Source organism: Anser cygnoides, chromosome 1, assembly GCF_040182565.1.
Source record: "Anser cygnoides isolate HZ-2024a breed goose chromosome 1, Taihu_goose_T2T_genome, whole genome shotgun sequence".
Classification (NCBI taxonomy): Eukaryota; Metazoa; Chordata; class Aves; order Anseriformes; family Anatidae; genus Anser; species Anser cygnoides.
This window is the reverse complement of record NC_089873.1, coordinates 133,888,288-133,906,602: the sequence shown is the minus strand read 5'-3', so window position 1 is coordinate 133,906,602 and position 18,315 is coordinate 133,888,288. Positions and strand designations below refer to the sequence as shown.

The window sequence follows — 18,315 nt, the reverse complement described above, 5'->3', positions numbered from 1 at the left end:
GGCACAATTTAAAAGATTTGCTACAAACCAACACAGCTCTGTAATGACCTGCCTAAATAATTGCCAGTTCGTTGTTTAACACCTTCCCATCAAATGATTAATTCAATAAGACATTTCTTTAAAATAGCAAATCAATATTTTACTGTATAGGTTCTGCCGAGCCAACATCTCTAACCATCCTGGGACTTTCCAAAGTAACACAGCAGCTTGAACTTCATGCTATGATTGCACTAACCTTTCAGCTGTCTTTAATAATGTATATGTTTTTTACAATAGCTGGGGCTGAACTGGGTTTGAAAAGAAGGTGTGGACAGCCAGGGAAGTTCAGCCAAAGTGGATACGAACAGGCTTGAAAAAGCAGACTTTGTTTTCTGACCATACCTGGCCACGTACTGAAGGAAGGGAGAGAGGTTAGCTGAGGACAAGGGGCATTCACCAATCTGTCTGTGTATTGTAAACAGCTTCCAGTGCAACCAGGCTTAAATTGTACCATTTCTACTTTGATATGGAGTTAAAAGCCAGGGGTAGACATTGTCATCATTTTTTCTTAATTTTCAACCCATTTTGGGAACTTTATGTGTACAGTTATTTAGTGCACTGCACCAAATTACATGTGTATCTGAGAAGATATGGAGAACAGATTTAATATCACTCCATTCAGCAGCTGAAGACATTAAATAGAGGACACATCAGAGAAAGAACTGTTGATTCTATTTATTCTGTTTTGACGACTGCTCAGATAATCTCAATGCTTTTTGCAAATATTATCTCTTAATGCAACTATCAGTCATAATCCTGTTAGACAAGTACACATATAAGGATCAAACTGAATTCAAATTAAAAAAAAAATAGTTTGAAGGGTTGTTTTTGCTTGGAGCAGTAGTGAACTGGAGCCATTATTCTGAAGTGTTTATGGAGCCTAGGCTGTGTCTGAATTTGTTTTATAAGACTTTCAACTCCCTAGATAAAAGCAAACTGAAAATTAATATAAACAAACGAAAAGAAGACTCTGACAGTGAGATTCTACACAAGCAGGGAAAATCCGAACTTATGTCAAAGTTTTCTGTCACTCATGTTTACTAGAGTGTCAAGGCTGGAAATTGCATCTCAGAAATCTTGGAACTGTAATGTGGGTGAGGAATTTTATGCCAAACAAGGCAAGCAAGGGAACACATTTAAAAATCCAACATATTAATAGTCTGTTTATTAAAGAAAAGACTCTTCTACCATATTCAGGTTACAAGAAAGATTAAAAGAAAACAGACGAAACACAAGTAACACAGATCCTTGCAGAGATATACTCCTGCTAAAACCTTATCGGGCCTTTACACCTTTCTACACATCTCCTATAAGGCAAATGAAGACATTAACCATAATTTCTCTGTATCTCACACGCTCTCTCTCACACACACATAAGAAATGACATCGAGCCATTAGGCACAAACCCAATTACAGAGTCAGCAATGGTTCACACAGTGCTGTGGTTTTATGAGTCTTGACAATGGGAGAAGTGAGACTGAGCTCTGCACCTATAAACTACCAGCCCTGGTAGATGGGAGAGCTCCTGGTTAACCTGTCATCACCACTGGTGTTACCTTCAGACAACATGCTTATAGCCTCATCAGTCTGCTGGCTGTCAGTTGTCGTTAACTTCTTTGGATCGTGGAGGCTGGTTTGGTAGTTCACAGGTGAGGGATAGGCATTTTCACCCACAGTTGACGAGGACATCGATTCCCAGGGTATTTCTCTCTTCTGCCATTTCAGGTCCACTCTGCATCCCGTCCAGCCATAGAAAGCCAATGTGAAGAGGAAGCCTTGCATCGGATTAAGAATCCCCTAGGAAAGAGCCGTGCAACAGGAGGCACATCAGCAAGGCTTCACTTTGAACTCCAGCAAAACGTTTGGCATGAATTAACAACTTCCCTTACTCTGAACAACTGATGTCTTTAAAAGGTGCTATTTGCGTGCAAATAAGTGCACGTTGTTACCACTGCAGACGCAAAGCAGGGTGCGATACCACAACCTGTTGTTTCAGTATGCTGAGGCCATCCCCGTGAACAGTAGGCACCAAATGGGTTTCTGGTATTAATTTTAGCTGGTCAGTCCCCCAGTGTGTTTTTAACATTCCTCACAAGCTCTACACTTTTTAATTCACAAAAGCAAATATTGCATTTTTCACTAGAAGCCAAGTCAAATATATGAGAGCAGACATTAGCACATACAGGCAAGATTTTTAAAATAGCAGCAGTTGATCTGTCTGGAATGGCTGCAGATTTCTGAGCCAGTGAAAATGTCCATCAGAGTGGAATGGAAAAACAGGGAGAGACACTGAAAAAGAAAATCCCCAGTGATTTCCAAAAAATTGCCTGTTCCCACTGCCTTGGGATGGTTGACAAATAAATGGTTTTGGCGGTTTCCATTCTTCTCACGGGAAAATTGCAAACTTTGTTTACGGACGGCTTAAATACAGCTCAGTTGCTAGACCTGACCTTGTGCTCTCCAGGTGAACAAGGGAAAGGTCCTTGTCACATGAAAGAGTCCGTCCTTGTGAGAGGAGGAGGTTGCATCAAATCAGTTGCATTGCTTAGCTCTTCAACACCAAGCAGCTCAAGGCCTTAACTGCACAGAGCATGTTCAGGACTCACGGGTATTTAACAGCTTCAGAATAAACTTTCTTGAAAAAGGAACCGTCAATAACGCCTCTGTAAAATCCCTTGTCAAATATTCCAATAGAAGGAGAAAAAATGGTGGGGTATCGTAAGAGCCCAGTATCTTATAGCTATCTTCTTGTGCTTTGCTTTTAAGAACTATCACGTGTTTTTCTCTTATAGCTATCCAAATGTTATGATATAAGATGTAATTATTCTTTATAAGTCACTACTGAAGAAAGCTCTAGTTACAAATACACAGTTAGGAGAAAATGTCCATTTTAGAGGGAAACCTTCAGGAATCGTGAGCTAAAACTTTGCATCTTGCATTATGCCAGAGATTAGAAAGAGTAGATCATAAATCATTGCAATAGTCTGCTCTGGATCTTAAAATAGGTAGAAATCACTCACAAAGAGACTGCATACACTAGTAAGTGGGAGAAAATGTTGGCCTTTAGTACTGTTTTGGTAAGGTTTACATGTGAGGAGCACTCCCAGGGGCTGCTCCTTCCTGTCTCTTACCTTTGGCTTTTCTTCCTTGATTTTTGGAGCGCTTACGTTCCCCATAACCCTAACCCATCCATTACACTGTTGCTGCTCCACCAGTCTTACACAAGTGATTTCTAAGTCTAAGAAATGCCATGACGTACCATTATAATCCATGTGATCAGTGCAGCACTTCTAATGTTTTTCAGAGGCATTTCATTGATATCTGGCTGCATTTCAAGATAGAACAAAAGGCTCTCATTGACGATATTAGATGACCAGCTATTGAGGAAATAAAGAAGAGGAAGAGAACAAGACAGATATATATGTATATGTATGCATACGTAAAATATGATTTAATTTCAAATTATAGAGATTAGGATCACCAATAAGGAGAGTGAGTTTTTTAAAATGTCTCCATATGAAGGGACCCATAGCTTTCTGAGCCCATGATCAAAAAACAGACACCCACCTACCTACTCGCCCAGGCCCAGACAAAGAAATCAATATACCCAGACAAAATTAAACCTGAAGATTTGAGCTTGCTGCAGGATAAAACTGAGATTATAAACAACCGCAAACCATAATGGGAACATCACAGATGGTGACTTCTTTTGCTTGCATCTTAAAAGCATAATACTCACAGATAAGGAACCCAAATATATTCATATATGCTGTAAAAGGCTGCAGAAACTCCAGCCTCCCTAAATTTTCATGGTTAGATTTGAGCAGATTTTCAAAATGTTTGTAAAAAATCTACAAATCAAAACCAAGCTTGACTTTAAAACCCTTGAAAATGCCATCACATTTTTGGAATAAAGGCAATTTCTGTTTCTAAAGAAGGATGAGCATAACTGAGCCTCATCCTGTGAAAGAAACTGAGAACATTATACACTAAATAAAGGTTACAGTAAATAGTTGCAACTTTGTATGACTTCTGAGCAGTCAGAACAGCCTTTCTTTGTATTTTTACTGCAGCTTCAGAAAGGAAACCACCAACGTCCATGTCATACTTTCTATGGAGGTTTAGACGCATCCTTCTTGCAGCTATATTTTTTCAGTGTAGAACCTTCTGCTCATGCCTTCCAAATCTGCAGGCATCTCTTCTACCCCATGCTGCTACGATTTGTTTTCCTCGACAGACTCATCTCCTTTTTGACCTCTGGGATAGAACAGCATCTCCCCTAAACTTCTGAGATAGATGGGACTGCCTCTGTCTTTCTGTACAGTAACTACTGAAAGAGTTTTTACACTCTAAAGCTTATGTTTTACCAGGAGAACAAAATCCAAAATGAGAACCATGATTTATGTTTTTTTTTGTTTGTTTTGTTTTTGTTTTTTTTTAATAGGAAAACTCATAATGAGACAAAGACAAATAAACAGATGTCCCCACTGTGTCCTTGTGGAATTGCTCCCTTCTTTCATGCTTGCTTCCATACCACCAAGCCGGCCACAATCCCTTAGGTTGTAATAAACTTTCGTGCCTCCAGGCTCCAAAATAAGACTTTCTTTCCACAGCCCTAGAAGCATGGCCAAATCGCTGCTCCTTGGTATTTCCAGCAATTTCCAAGAAGCCATGCTGCAATCTGCTTTGCTGCCGCCTCTCCCCCTCTCCTGCTGCCTAAACCACCTTTTGCCCTAGAAACCTCTCTACTGAGCCAAGCAGGCTCTGCTACTCCCAAAGAAAAGACAATAGTTTCCCTCCAGAGCACTCCAGTATACAGCAGCTAGGACAAGATAAAAAGGCAGCCTTCCTCCCTGCTTAGACTTTTAAAGTAATATAGCATGAATTAATTACCTGTTTATATATATACATATATATATAAGTATTTGTACAGACCATTAAATTTGGCCAAGTCTTCTCACTACTCCTAGACCACTTTCTCCCTCTTTCTGGTGTTGTTACCCACATAGGTGGTGAACGCTTCCCAGTTGTGACCACGTCTTGCTAGGTCACTGCGCAGACCTCTGTACGATGGATCGCCCCCTCTTCTGGTGCCTTTAGTGGTGTGTGACAATTGTGAGACTGCAGTAAAAACTGTCTCCTCCTAAAGCAGGCCTTCCTTCATCCTAGATTTGTTGTGTGCATCCAACACCTTCAGTCCCAGTCACCACTCAGCATCTTTCACACTGGATGGCGCTGCTGGAGCAGAGGTGCAGGGGATTTGGGGATGAGGTGTATACCCTCCCTTCTTCCCCTCCTCCCCTGCCCCCTTCCTGTCCTACTCCAAACTTCTATTTGCATAGAGGAAGATGGAATATTAGAAACAAGATTAGATAATCAGAAGATTTCTATTTTGGGCATGTAACCCTGTATTTCTATCTAACACACAGTACCTGTTTCACACATTTGAGATCTGCAGACCATAGAGATGATGCATTATATCATCATAACCAGGGCATGAAGACAGTTGTAGAAGCATATTTATTGTAGGCTTTCAATGGTATGTTTGCTGACAAGAAAGAAGACTGGGCTCTGAGGAATCTTTCTGCTCTTTCAGACAGCTTTAGGTTGTACCCAGCCACTTTTTTTTTGTTGGTGTTGTTGCTATTGTTTCTTAGTGTCATTGTTTTCCTGCAGATTAAACATTTTTATCATTTCCTTGCAGCCTTGTGATGCTGTGTGAGTGATTCAGCTTGTCTGTGAACTAGTTTAGAACTACGTCTTCCTTAGAAACCTTCCCTTCCAACCATAAAGGCAAACAAATGAAGCAACACATCAGTCTCTATTCTTGTCCCCATCACTCTCCAGCTAGGAAAAAAGCAGTTTAAAACAAAATAATGCACCTCTTACCAAACAATGAATACCAGCATAATTTTGAAAAAACGCATCTGGATCTCTGTCCCCAGACGTCTCTCATTCTCTGTGTAAATCCCTTGTCTGCCTTTCAGTAAGGAGGCAACTGGAAAGTATAAAATTGTGTTCATTAAAATATGTGCATCTCATTATTTAAACACAAAGATCCAGAAGACAGATGTCTGTAAAGAGGGAACAAAGGAACTGATGGATTTGTCTCCAGCAGCAGTTCAGATGCTAGAAAGACCACCATCAGGTAATCTCACACACAGCCTAATACTAAAGGAAAAGAAGTACACGAATTAAGGATTCCTAAAATAGGTGGCATTCCACTAGCAGTTCTTTCTTCTCTCAATCCCATTGAAGAAAATAGCATGGTCAGCATACTTTTCTTTTGTAATAAAAAGGTAGTGCTTACAACTTCTATATGATGTGTGTGATCTAATGTATTTATTACGTGATGTTTAGGCCAAAACAGAATACATTCTACCCTATTATACACTTTATATTTAATTGTGTAATTAATACAGCATTGGCTACTACACCTTTAAAACTTGAAGCTGTAATGCTGACAAAAATAGATAGTTATGCAATCACAAGTAATATGTATATGCACAAAGATACTCATTGTGTATTTTCCCATAAAAAGCATAGACTTTGAGAGATTATCCAACTCATTCCCTGCCCCTGAGCATTACAATTATATCTAGGTATTACATCTAGTCTTGCTGAGACTGTTTGCAGTCTCAGCAAGCTTGCTGAAAAATGGGGAACACTCAAAGACCTCTTCAGCCAAGTTATTCTAGTGCTTCATTCACCCTTACTATAATTCATTTCCTGCCTTCCTACTTCAACAACCTTTTCTTGAAGTTCAAGCTCAATACTCTTTTACTATCCTCTACAGTCAAGAATTTCTTTTTTTAAGGAACAATTAAATTCTCACTTGATTGCAGTCTACAGATCTCATTATGCAGACTTGCATGTTTTATTTTCCTTGTTGCTATCTTTCTTTATTACTTCTGTTAGACAACACAGAAACTACAGGTTGTTTGTATAAATGTTTGTTCACTTCAGAGGAAAACACAAGGCATCATCTTTAGCAACAGATACTTCTGAAGGTAAGAAACAAAAGTTGAGCCTTAGTGCCTACAGAACTCTAAGTACAGGTAGCAGAGGTAATACAGGCACAGATGTTAAAGTATCTGTACAACTAGATATTTTAGCCATAGGGTTTGCCACAGGTGTATGGGCACACACACGTACATACCTACATAAAGCACACATGGATGCACACACACGGATGCATATCACATACAAGTATAAAGATTTGTTATTGTGTTCTCATCAAAGACCTTTGCTGCTGACTCTAGAAAATGTATTCCCCTGTCTTCCACAGGACATGTTATGGAAGGGAAGTTTATCATTTACCAAACAGATGATTTCAATATAATCAGAAAAAGTCTGTGCCTTCAAACCACACAAATATAGCAGTTAATGCAGAATGTAGGTGTCAATTTACTGAGTGCTATCTCAGAAATGCAATTCTTGGTACAGGTCACAAGAATGAGATAATACAATGATGCATATATGGAATGTCTTTGGTACCAAATGTATAGCACTCTGGGTCTTTCAGATAAGTGAAATACAGGAGGTACCTTGATACAGGTAATTAGGTGTATTTCTGTTGTGTAACTGATACAGCATTTTCTACACCTATAAAAATTGAAAGTGTAATGTCAGCAAAAATAGACAGATGCACTATATGTGTAATATTTAAATAAAGTGTTCCACAGATTCTGTCAACTTTTCCTTTGATAATAAGCATTACAGAGGAATACAGGGTAGATGGGATGAAGACTTAACTCAGAATAGTAGGTCTCTGTTGCTGTTTTTATATATTGAATGCATAGCTGATGATGAATTCAGGTACTGAAAACATCTAGCGTGGATCACATTACTTGAAAATAAGTCACTGAATCTGTTCCTTTTATTCCAGTCTCGTTTCTTCAAAGCACTGGATACTAAATTAAATGAGAACTTCAGGATCTCAGCTAGATTGTGTACCATTCCCACTTGGTTCATCAGGAATAATGAAATTCTGACTATTTGTTTTTTATCTTCATGTCTGCAAAGAGCTAAATCAACTATCAGATCACAACAACATTACCTTTAAAAAAGAATAAACTGTATTCCAAAATCTAGGTTGGTACCAATACTACAGTAGCATTAAACATCCACAATACGTTACCAAAATACTTTAAATAGAGTAATTTAGTAACATAGAAGTACCTTTGCCAATCTGCAGAAGTAGAGGTAAGTAACAGCATAGCTTCAGTACGTGATCAGAGTGTGTCTCTAGGGCAAATTTCCCACTGAGATGGTATCTTCATTTCAGTAGGCAATTCCCTCCCACCCTCAGCCGTACTCTTGGTGATTTAATGAGGAGCTATCCCACATCACTGTGAAAAGGAGCTATCCCACATCATATGTAAGAAGTCATATAAGCATGACTTTTTACATTATTACTATTTGGCTAAACAACACATACTGATTCACACTGGCCATTAGGAACATACCTGCAGATACTGTCCTTCTAAACAGGATTGGGTTGACCACCAGCACTAGCAGGAGTGGGGCGTAGGTTGTGATGTAATGGGGGATTGCATGCTCCAGGCCTTTTTCACAACTGAAAAGAAATCATTAACAGGTTATTCATTATTTTCTTTCCACATCTGACAGTTTGGGCTATTTCATCTATGTCACCTTTAGCTTAAAAAAAGATGAAAGGAATGAAGTGAACAGATGCTAAAATTTTCTAGGGTTGCACCGACTCAGCAGGAGACAGTTCTCCAAGATCAAAAAAAAGCCCTGTGTTTGGATGTCTGTCTCTAATGCTGACCAAAAGACACCCAAGTGCCCACAGGTCTGAGTCTGCTCCTAGAGGCCCGCTCACCTGGAAAGGGACGGGTAGTAAAGCAGCGCCAGTCCCTCCACGCAGAGCAGGACCGCCAGGCCCCAGGCCATCATGTGGTACAGCACGATCGTACTGGAGGACCAAACAGGACAGACATCATCGTTAAAGACACCAAACCTCGCCCTTCCCACATGGCAGCATTGAGACGGGACTCCTACAGACACGAGATGAACGGCACTGGCAGTACCTCACACCCAGAAGAGCAGGAGGGGAAGGGGGCCCTCCTGACAGGAAGAATGTCACAGCAGTACCGCATCCTCCAGCCTGTGGGGTGGGAAGCCTCTCCCCCGTCCCCATGCCTCCAGAAGGATCCCCTGCACCCTTCATTGCTCCTGAGGAGAGCACGTTAGGCGATAAAAAACTGATGAAGGTAGCCAACTTAAGCCACCCTTCTGAAGGCTGCAGAGCATTATGTTTAACTTTGGGAATCAGACACTGCCCCCATCTTAGGGACGTGCAGATCTGTGTGCGTAAAAAGTCCTTCATCTTTTACTCTGATGTTAGCATCAGGCCCAAATACACATTTTATTTATTTATTTATTTATTTATTGGTTAACAGGCATGGGGGAAGGAGGTAGGTCCCAGCTGTTTCAAACCACAAGTATGGGGCTTTACAAAACCAGGTTTGTCCTCTGCAGGCCGAGGTTAACATGAAAATCCCCATTTCGGTAACATGCACCAGATGAACCGTGTCTCCAGTACCTGCTTACTCGGTATCATCTGGATATAATGTCCCAGAATTCCCCATTTAGCAATGGCAACTGAAGGTCTTTTTGCCCTTCTAATAACCAAATTAGAAACACCTTGTATTTTCTGTCTGGCGTTACAGTATGGAACTTTCCAAAGTGCGTAGGTCCTTCTGATACAGGCATTGCAGAAAAATGTACAGTAAGCACACATTTTTCTTCCTTAAAACTTTACAAATGTGATCAGAAGTGTAATAATGACAAAAGAGAAAAAAGAAAAAAAAAAAAGAAAATCTGAGAAAAGAAAAACAAACTGGAAAATGAACTGTATGAAATTTAGCATGTCGCCTCTCCCACTATTTTTATTCAAGTTAAAACTTCTCCCACAAGGATCAATTTTAGGTACAGAGAAGGGACAAAAATAGCGTCTTGCTGCAATACATGTTATAAAGCCTGATCCGCACCCTATTTTTCCGAACATTAAATGAATTCAGTTACTTTTAAATGCCAGTTGGGCATAAACAAATCAATATCTGAGCATTGCCCTGGCAATTTAAGCATTTGGCACACCACCCACCCATATCATTATCTGGTAACCATGTGAACATCAGATGTTTGTGCAGGTTTCATTTATACCCTTAGATAGCTGCATGCAAACACGGACCTTGCTGGAAGTTAAATAACAAATTCAGAGCTTTAACTGTGGTACCTCAGTCCTGCTGATCTTCTTACCACCAAGTAAGAATCAACAGCGTAGCAAAACAACCACCAGAAGCCAGCACTATATAACAGCTGGATCCACATCTGCAAGAAAAAAAATGGCAAATGTCACAGCTGCTTATCAAGTGCCACTGCGGGTGGGGGGGGGTAGGCGGACTCAAATCTTTCTCCCTTGTACTTTAAAGGTGTGTATTTTCCAAAGGAGTTTTGTGAAGTATAAAATCTTACTCAAAATCCTAGGAACAGCATTGTTGTAGCCAAGGCATCAAGTCATAGGTAAACTGAGCAGCGTTTGCCTTCGCAGCTGATTCTGTTTTTTTAGAAAACCTGTTATTTCCCCCTCCAAGCTTAGCCTTTAATGTCATGAATGAAGTCCAAAATAAATTCTTAAATAACAAATTTAGAGTGAGAATGCTTTAATTTTAAATTCAAATTTTAGCAATACATATTTTATTATTTCTTTTAGTACTGCATTTTAATAAAAATTAGTTGCTCAGTAGCTGAGGCATGAAAATACAGCTGAGGACAGCTGTTACCACAGTGTGCCTTTGCCTGGTGGGTTCTGTGTGTGATGGGTATTTTCTCCATGTTCAAGAACCTATGACTCTATGACTCCGTAACTTAAGTCAGGGAACAGTTACTACGAATAAAGATGAAATGCAAAAAAAATACCCAGCAACCCTCCCTCTGGAAAAATTCTCCATACTTAACTCCTTAACTAATTTCTTCAATAAAAGTCCAAGTGAAATGAGTTCAAGTCAAGTTAAATTCCACTGCATTTGTGAGCTGACCCTATACATTTTTTCCCATGAGCCTATGGAAGATAACTGACCTTTCTTTGCCTCTGTTTATAAATTCCAAATCTCTTCCCCACAGGAGCTGGCTTTCTGTAAGGGTCTGGAACTATTTTAATATTCAGATTACCTTCCCCCTGCACCCTACTTTCAGCTCTTATCTGAATATCCTTTGTCAGAGCTCCACAGTAGCATCCTGTTACAGCTGGAGACCAACATACTTGTTACTGAGCCAAACATCAGTGGCTAGAGATCTACTATTCCTTCTTCCAAAGATAAATGAAGCTGGGAAATATTTCCTTTCACCATGGGTATAGACCCTACATCTAGTCATTTGTGACATGAATTATTCAGCATTTAATTCAAATGCCATGACATTTTGCTAGTGCACAGAAGTCAGAAAATAAAATTTCAGTCTTCCTGTTAATGCACTTTATCCACAGCACTCAGCATGTAACTTCATCTGCACTATTAAATATTTGCTGCAGTTCAGAAATGCATAATTGACTATATATATACAGATACATATACACAAATAAACCATGTGGTCTTTGCACCTGCAAATTCCAACAAAGACAAGAATGTCACCAAAAATAATGAAAAGCAGATGTACCTAAAACCCCAAATTTTCATATGCTTGCTTTTTTTTCCAACGAAAAAAGTGCCTGAGAGGGTATCCATCTACAAATCAGAGGGTGTTATTCAAAGGAGAAGCTTCAGGGCCTCACTGTTCAGAATTTCATTGGTTTGTGGGTAAATGAAATAAAACAATAGCAGTAGAAGAAACTTAAAATAGAATCAAAACCATTTTATTAACTCACATGAGAATATGTTAGGGGAAGTGAGTAGAAGGAGGGTCATTTTTCCTTCCAATATAATTAAATTTAAATTTAGCAAGTGACTCAAACTGCAGCACTTTCCTGGAGTCCAAGAAAGGGAAAATAAAAATTGTGGTAGACCACTGTGCTGCTCACCATCTAACCTGAGATCAAAATGAAAAACAATCTGCATACAGTGTGTTTGTCACTATTTAAAAATATTACTTTTTGTGGTAAGGGCAAGAAAGTGAAACTTAAGACGTGTGAAAATATGTTTTTCAAATTGGGCATTCTTGCTGCAAAATATTGATGTTGGTGGTTTCACTTTCCTTCAAGGAAAAAAAAAATCAACTTTTGCATCTAATAAGCAAAAATTAAACATGTATGAGAGAAAATTGAGAACTGATAGATTTGTACAACTGATGCTTGCTTCTGCTATGATGTCTGAAATTGTCATTAGGCATATGAAGTACAGTGAGTTGCGTTTTGGCACATCTTGTTTTATTTAAAAGCTACTGGAGCTGAATAATTCTGTTTATATGCAGTATCTCCTTTTCTATATTGTAAACTTCGAATTGTTAAGCTACTGCTGTTATAGTTCATGTGTGAATTCTTTGGTTAGCCTACATTCCTACTGAAATGGGGTAAATTTATGATATTATTTGTCATTCTCCACGTTTTGGTAAAAAAAAAAAAAAAAAAGTGACCTTTTTTCCTGTACAGTAAATTCAGAGTGTATGCCTCAGGCAGTACTGTGATTGTAGTATTTGCAACCGAGTTTCAATTTCTGCTTTTGGAATGCGTTTACATTTTCTTATTCCATGTGCTTGAATCCAGAAGACACTTGGTTACGTTTGGCCAGGTGCCCATGTAAACAGCAACCTGAGCTGCAATCCCACGCAGCAAGGACGTCGCTTCTGCCAGCGGCTTCGCCTTGTCAGGCGTACTCGTGCCACCGCCGCTGGCCCAAGCCCCCCGTGCTGCTGTGGGCGCAGTCGGTGCTGGCTGTCACTGCACCTGCTGAAGCCCGACATCCCATTCACATCATCCCCTCACCGTTTCGTGCCCCTCGCCAGGGCATGGCTCTGCCCTCTGTGACCGCAGCACTGCTGCGATGAGCCAGCGTTAGGGGGCTGCAGGCCAGGCCGGGCCTCCCCCATGCCCTGTGGTACTCAGCGCCCTGCCACCCACAACGGGGCTTTTGGCAGGAGGCACAACACTTGCATGGCAGGGCACAGGCTGAGCTTCGTCCGACCAGACGCTGGCTCGGGGTCTAACCTCCTTTGGGACACCACGGTTTGCCTTTCAGATCCCCTGTGAGCAAAGCAAGCGGGAGAGGACGGGCTTGGTACCTACCGCGCTCCCCACGCAGAAGGCAGAGGGCCACATGTCGGTCCCATTCGCCACCGAGATGTTGGTGACGAAGCCTGGAAAGCCCAACCAGACGCTCGATCTGAAGATCACACCTAAAGAGAAACACGTGAGTGCTTTCCGCCTGTCAGCGTGACCGGAGTCACATGAGGAAGCCGGCCGCGTGTTTCGCATTGCAGCCCGGATTTTGTGTGCTCACAACACGGCTGCGGCTGCAGGGGAGCGCGGCAGGAGCGCCGCTGGGACGGCTCGCTGAAAGCAGCCCCCAGGGCCGGGGAGACTCAGGGTGTTACGCCACGTAGATTAAAATCTCACTTACCTATGGATACCGTCACACGCCTCCCTAGAGCGAATCAGGCAGATCGACATGAACCATTAACTATTGATAATTTTACCCGCATAAATTCATATCCTAATGTTCATTTCTCTACAATCCCTTGTTTCAGGAAAATGTAATTTCACACTTTTCGCTGTCTTCATTTTTACAAGAAGCTCTTTTCCTCTCTGTCCAGGGACTGAACAAAGCAGGGCTTCACAACCAGGTGAGAACAATACTGACTTTTTAAATGAACTTAGTTTGTTAGTGAGATTTTATGGGTTTGCTCAAAATAGGCATTAAAGCACCCACATACGTTGTAACCAGCCCACAGGCTGCCCACCAGGTGCAAAGGGTTTCCCACCCGCTGAAGTGAGCCTAATTCAGAGACAATGACAGATAAACAGTTTGCCTGTGAAAGAGAAAGGGAGAAAAACAACTTTATCTACTGCTGGCCTCATCTGACTTGGAAGGACCTTTTCCAGGTGAAAGCACGCATGCTCTTTCTATATCTCTATTTCCCTATCCACCATTTTCCCATCCATAGGTACTGTGAGAGAAGCTGGATAGGTGTGAAGGGGGAAAAGATGTAAAATCCTACTCCTTTCAGAGGCAGCCAGAGACACTTACAAAACAGTATTACTTCTGTTATCTAATGGGTGGAAAAAAAAAAAAAAGGTTATTGTAGAAACAACTCATCCTGCATTTCCACAGCATGTGGTGCTGTGATTTGTACCTACTTCGGCAGTAAATGCCAGGGCAGATTTGGACGCATTATTTTCACCTTGTCTCATGCGCACCGGGCAGCAGGTTGTCCCTGATAAGGGAGCTTCTCTCGCTTCCCAAAAGCTGGCGCTCGGCGCGAGCTGCGTGGCTGCGCTTCCAGCCAGCCTGCTGTGCCCGGAGGAGTGGCTGGCATGTGAACAGCGGCACAGACTTGGTCTGAGAGGATTTACGGACGTGGCAAGTGTTCTCTAAATACAGTCCGAAGGATCAGCTGAGTTTTGGAAGTCAGCTCTAGTTTTAATTGTGCTCCCTCGCCTCCGCTTCCACGCCTTCCTCTAAGAACCAGCTGGTTCCGGATTTTAATTTGTTTTGAAGTAGAGATTTTGGGGTAGATATGCCAAGAGCTTTTATTTTAAAATGTGACTATTAAGCAAGACCTTCTCCCCCCAAAGGCCCGTCCTTTTCTGATCTCACTCAGCCCAAATCTTCCCATGAATACAGGCAGGACGTTTCCCTCAGAAATCTCGGCTCCTTTGCCTTCGGTACCTAAGAGCAACTGGAGCCTGCTACAGCAAGGGCAGGGGACGTTGAGCTGGCGCTTACCTAAACCACCGAGGATGTCACAAACAGAGATAAGGAGAAGGATGGTGGAGGAGGAGGAGGCTTTGGGCATCTTCCGCAGGATCTGTCCCTTCTTTGGCAGGAGCTGCAGGACGGTCAGCAGCACGCTGATGGAGGCGCTGCCAATGCAGACCCCGCAGAAGACCTCGGGCTGGAAGTTCAGCACAAGCTGCGTGGCTGCATCCCGGTTCGGGCAGCAGTAGGTTTCTAACCGGGGAGAAGCCATGAAGCGTCCGGCTGGTGGAGGGGACCCACGAGCAGGAGCTGCTGTTGCTTCCCCAAGGCAGCGTGCACTTTTTCTTCACCCTCCCCATTAGTCCTCGGTGGTGAGAATCACGCGATTGAGGGATCATGTGCTGCTGCTGCTGGAAGTAAATCCCCTAGAGCGGCCTTTCTCAGCCTCTCCTAGCAAGGAGATCAGATCAGAACAACAAAACACAGTGAAATCTGAAACATGCCCCATGCTTGCTCGGAGCCATTGGCAGGAGTTCACTCAAACATTTCTGCTTGCACAGTACGTGATACAGGAAGACTTAAACTCATCAGAGCACTGGAGAAGGATTAAAATGAATAAGGATGGAGATACCAAAGGAGAGGCTTTACATTTTAATTGTATTTCATTTTAGCCCCATCCCACACATCACACTTTAATTACCGGAAATTAATTGAAAAGATAGGCCCAGACACAAGCAGTCCTCAGCTTTTGCAGGGAGGAGCAGGGCTATAAATCCACACCCTAACCCAAATTTAAATTTTAGGGATCCAACCCACCCACCTCCATAATTAAAATTAGAAGCAATACATCCTATTCCTGTAGAAAGAGATTACATTTAGGAAGCCATATTAACCTCATCGCATTTAAATCACAAGCACAAACAGTCTGTGCTGTTTGTGTCAGATCAGTTTGATGTGAAAAACTCCAGGATTTTTGATTCCTCAAGAATATTTTTTTTTGAATGGGTTTAATACGGAAACAGGAATTTGACCTGCAATATTTGTTTTTACTTTATAAGCTAGACAATATCCTTTAGTCCTGTTGGACACAGCAGCATATACTCGCAATCATAAATACAAAAATTAACTCTCCCCTCTCGGACAAATTCAAATGCCCTGTGTCAGCCCCAACCCCTGCAGAAACTGTGTAGAAACACGTTCAGGAAAAAACAGGAGGGAGCATTGCCAGCATTGTTGCAGTGAACTGGATGCTACATAACACAGTCATGGATTTTAATATTAGTTCTTATAAGAACAAATGACCTTTTATTTTTTTTTCCTATGGCCCTATTTATTTTTTAGCAGAAATTATTACACCTGGACGAATGACAGCGGCAAGCTATGTGTATAGGGGTTACAGAACTCAGTGACCTCAGCCACTCTCAGCAGAAAAAAGAGCCTTGCAGGGAGGCAGCAGGGCTTGGGCTGTTGCCTACATTCCCCATCGCACCATGCACCCATCACCTGCTTCCAGAGGGCTCCTCCAGCTCTGCCAACGCTACAGCACCGGCAGAGCGGGATGCTAGCTTGCAGACTCAGGTGTCCCCACATCAGTGAGGTGTCCCTGCTCCTATCAGCATCGATCAAGATCTTCGACAGCCAGGTTCAGAGTCTGGGCTTAGTCTAGAGAACTGTTCAGCTTTTCCTGACACAAACGCACACGGTGAGCTGAACCGCTGAGCAGGCTTTGCTGACCGTAACCGGGTCTTATGCACACCCTGCATTAAAGACTCCCACATTCAGGCAGCTGAGTTTGAAGCTGAATGCTATCTGGGTGTTCTTGCAGCTTTCCAGCATACAGAGGTTTTCCTGCTCCACAGATGAGGGCAGGTGAGTGAGCTGGATGTTGTAATCCTACGTTTTGCTGGTACCATGGGCACAGAAGGTATTCTGGAGACACCAAGGATGTGAACCAGATTGTTCTGCATCAAAACGCAAATTACCATTGAGGCAAAGGAGAATATTTATGCCCTGTTGTCAGTACAACATTGTACTGATTGGGACTCCTTGGACTTCATTCCATCTCAGATGAGCAGCAGTGCATGGAGTTGCCACCTCTCTGTGAGACAGTGCATTGCAATCTACCTGGCCAGCTGTGTTATCAGTAAGTGTAACATGAAATCCTCTCCTTTTTTTTCCTGCAAACCACTGCCTAGAAGCCAAAGTCAGCAACTTCATTTTCAGGCAAAATTTCTAGTAAATTTACGGTAAATGCTAAAAACTGGTCTGGAGGAAACTACTAAAATAGGTTCAGAAGGGAATGAGTTCCTGGGCTACTGAAGAACAAAAAGATAAAAGAGACATAATTATTTAAAATAAAGACATCGTATATTACATACACAATGCAAATAAATGTATATTAAAATAAATGATGCTTGCTCTCATTTGAAGATTAATTTATGTTGCCTGATCTATACTTGGAATGGCATGACTTTTAGATTATTAGGCAGAAAGTGAAACTGTTCCATGGAAGCCTTTCATTGCCACTATCACCTTCTAAAAATGTTTCCCTCACTATTCCTGTTGTCATTCTCCTTCCTTTAAATGTTTAAAAAGCGTGTCAAGTTGTTATCCTGACCATTTGTTCTGGCTTCCATATAGGAACGTTTAGCGTGTTTTGCTTTTTCTGCTTATCATTTGTTTTCACTGATCCCGGCTGTGGTTTTCTAGTTTGCCCATGTGGATTTACCATGTCATTATTTTAACTTCTTTATCCCTTCTGTTCAGCCACCTTGAAATTACTTGCATTCCTCAACTGTAGACTTATATTGTGGAGGCTATTATTTTATATCTTTCTCTCCTTTTCTTTCCCTAACCTTGCCAGCTGTGCACCTTATTTTTATTCTTTGCTTCTTCAAGTGGATGATTGCTTTTTAACTTCTTCTTCTGGGTCCCTTTCCTCCTACTCTCTCAGGATTTGATTATGCAGCTACTTACAGTGCGGGTATGCGATTCTTTCACTGCTCATTTTTATTGGAAGCAAAGAGTGCGACCTGTGGAATGACAAATACAAAAAGAAAATAAAGTGACTCATGAGTGAATGGATACCTGCCACGACACAAGCAGACGTGTCTTTACATGGGGACATCTGAGGCTATATGTGAGATGGATCTGCCAAACTAATGAGCTGCCCAGCCTCTCAGCTGGTAAGATCTAGCTAGTCTGGGCCTTGCTGCTGCACTCAACGTATGAAGAGTTAGAACAGTCACAGAAATTCAAAGCTGGTTTGGCAGTCTTATACCTGAGATTACTTTGGCTTCTCGTGATTATGAAAATAAGAGGATAAAAGCCAGGGCCAAAGGCAAAGGAAAGAGAAAAGAAACAAAAGAAAGTAAGAGAGGAGTTATTTTGCCTTGTTGAGGAA

The 18,315-nt window shown here is 41.6% G+C and overlaps 1 protein-coding gene across 1 annotated transcript; it reads right to left on the bottom strand.

The window, feature by feature from the left end:
• Positions 1 to 583: 583 nt before the first annotated feature.
• Positions 584 to 16,693, bottom strand: GPR143 (G protein-coupled receptor 143). Its single transcript, XM_013191556.3, has 8 exons — positions 14,940 to 16,693; positions 13,280 to 13,389; positions 10,301 to 10,395; positions 8,885 to 8,977; positions 8,508 to 8,617; positions 5,929 to 6,037; positions 3,299 to 3,416; positions 584 to 1,836 (listed from the first exon to the last, which is right to left on the bottom strand). The coding sequence occupies exons 1-8, from the start codon at positions 15,181 to 15,183 to the stop codon at positions 1,537 to 1,539; spliced, it is 1,179 nt and encodes a 392-aa protein (XP_013047010.3). The 5' UTR covers positions 15,184 to 16,693; the 3' UTR covers positions 584 to 1,536.
• Positions 16,694 to 18,315: the final 1,622 nt, after the last annotated feature.

What these genes read in the sequence shown, in the direction of transcription:
- GPR143 (XM_013191556.3), bottom strand. Translation starts at nt 15,183, where the DNA reads ATGGCTTCTCCCCGGTTAGAAACCTACTGCTGCCCGAACCGGGATGCA. An exon ending in TGACATCCTCGGTGGTTTAG is followed by an intron (nt 13,390 to 14,939) that starts GTAAGCGCCAGC and finishes GTTTCTCTTTAG; the next exon opens with GTGTGATCTTCAGATCGAGC. An exon ending in TACTACCCGTCCCTTTCCAG is followed by an intron (nt 8,618 to 8,884) that starts GTGAGCGGGCCT and finishes ATTTCTTTTCAG; the next exon opens with TTGTGAAAAAGGCCTGGAGC.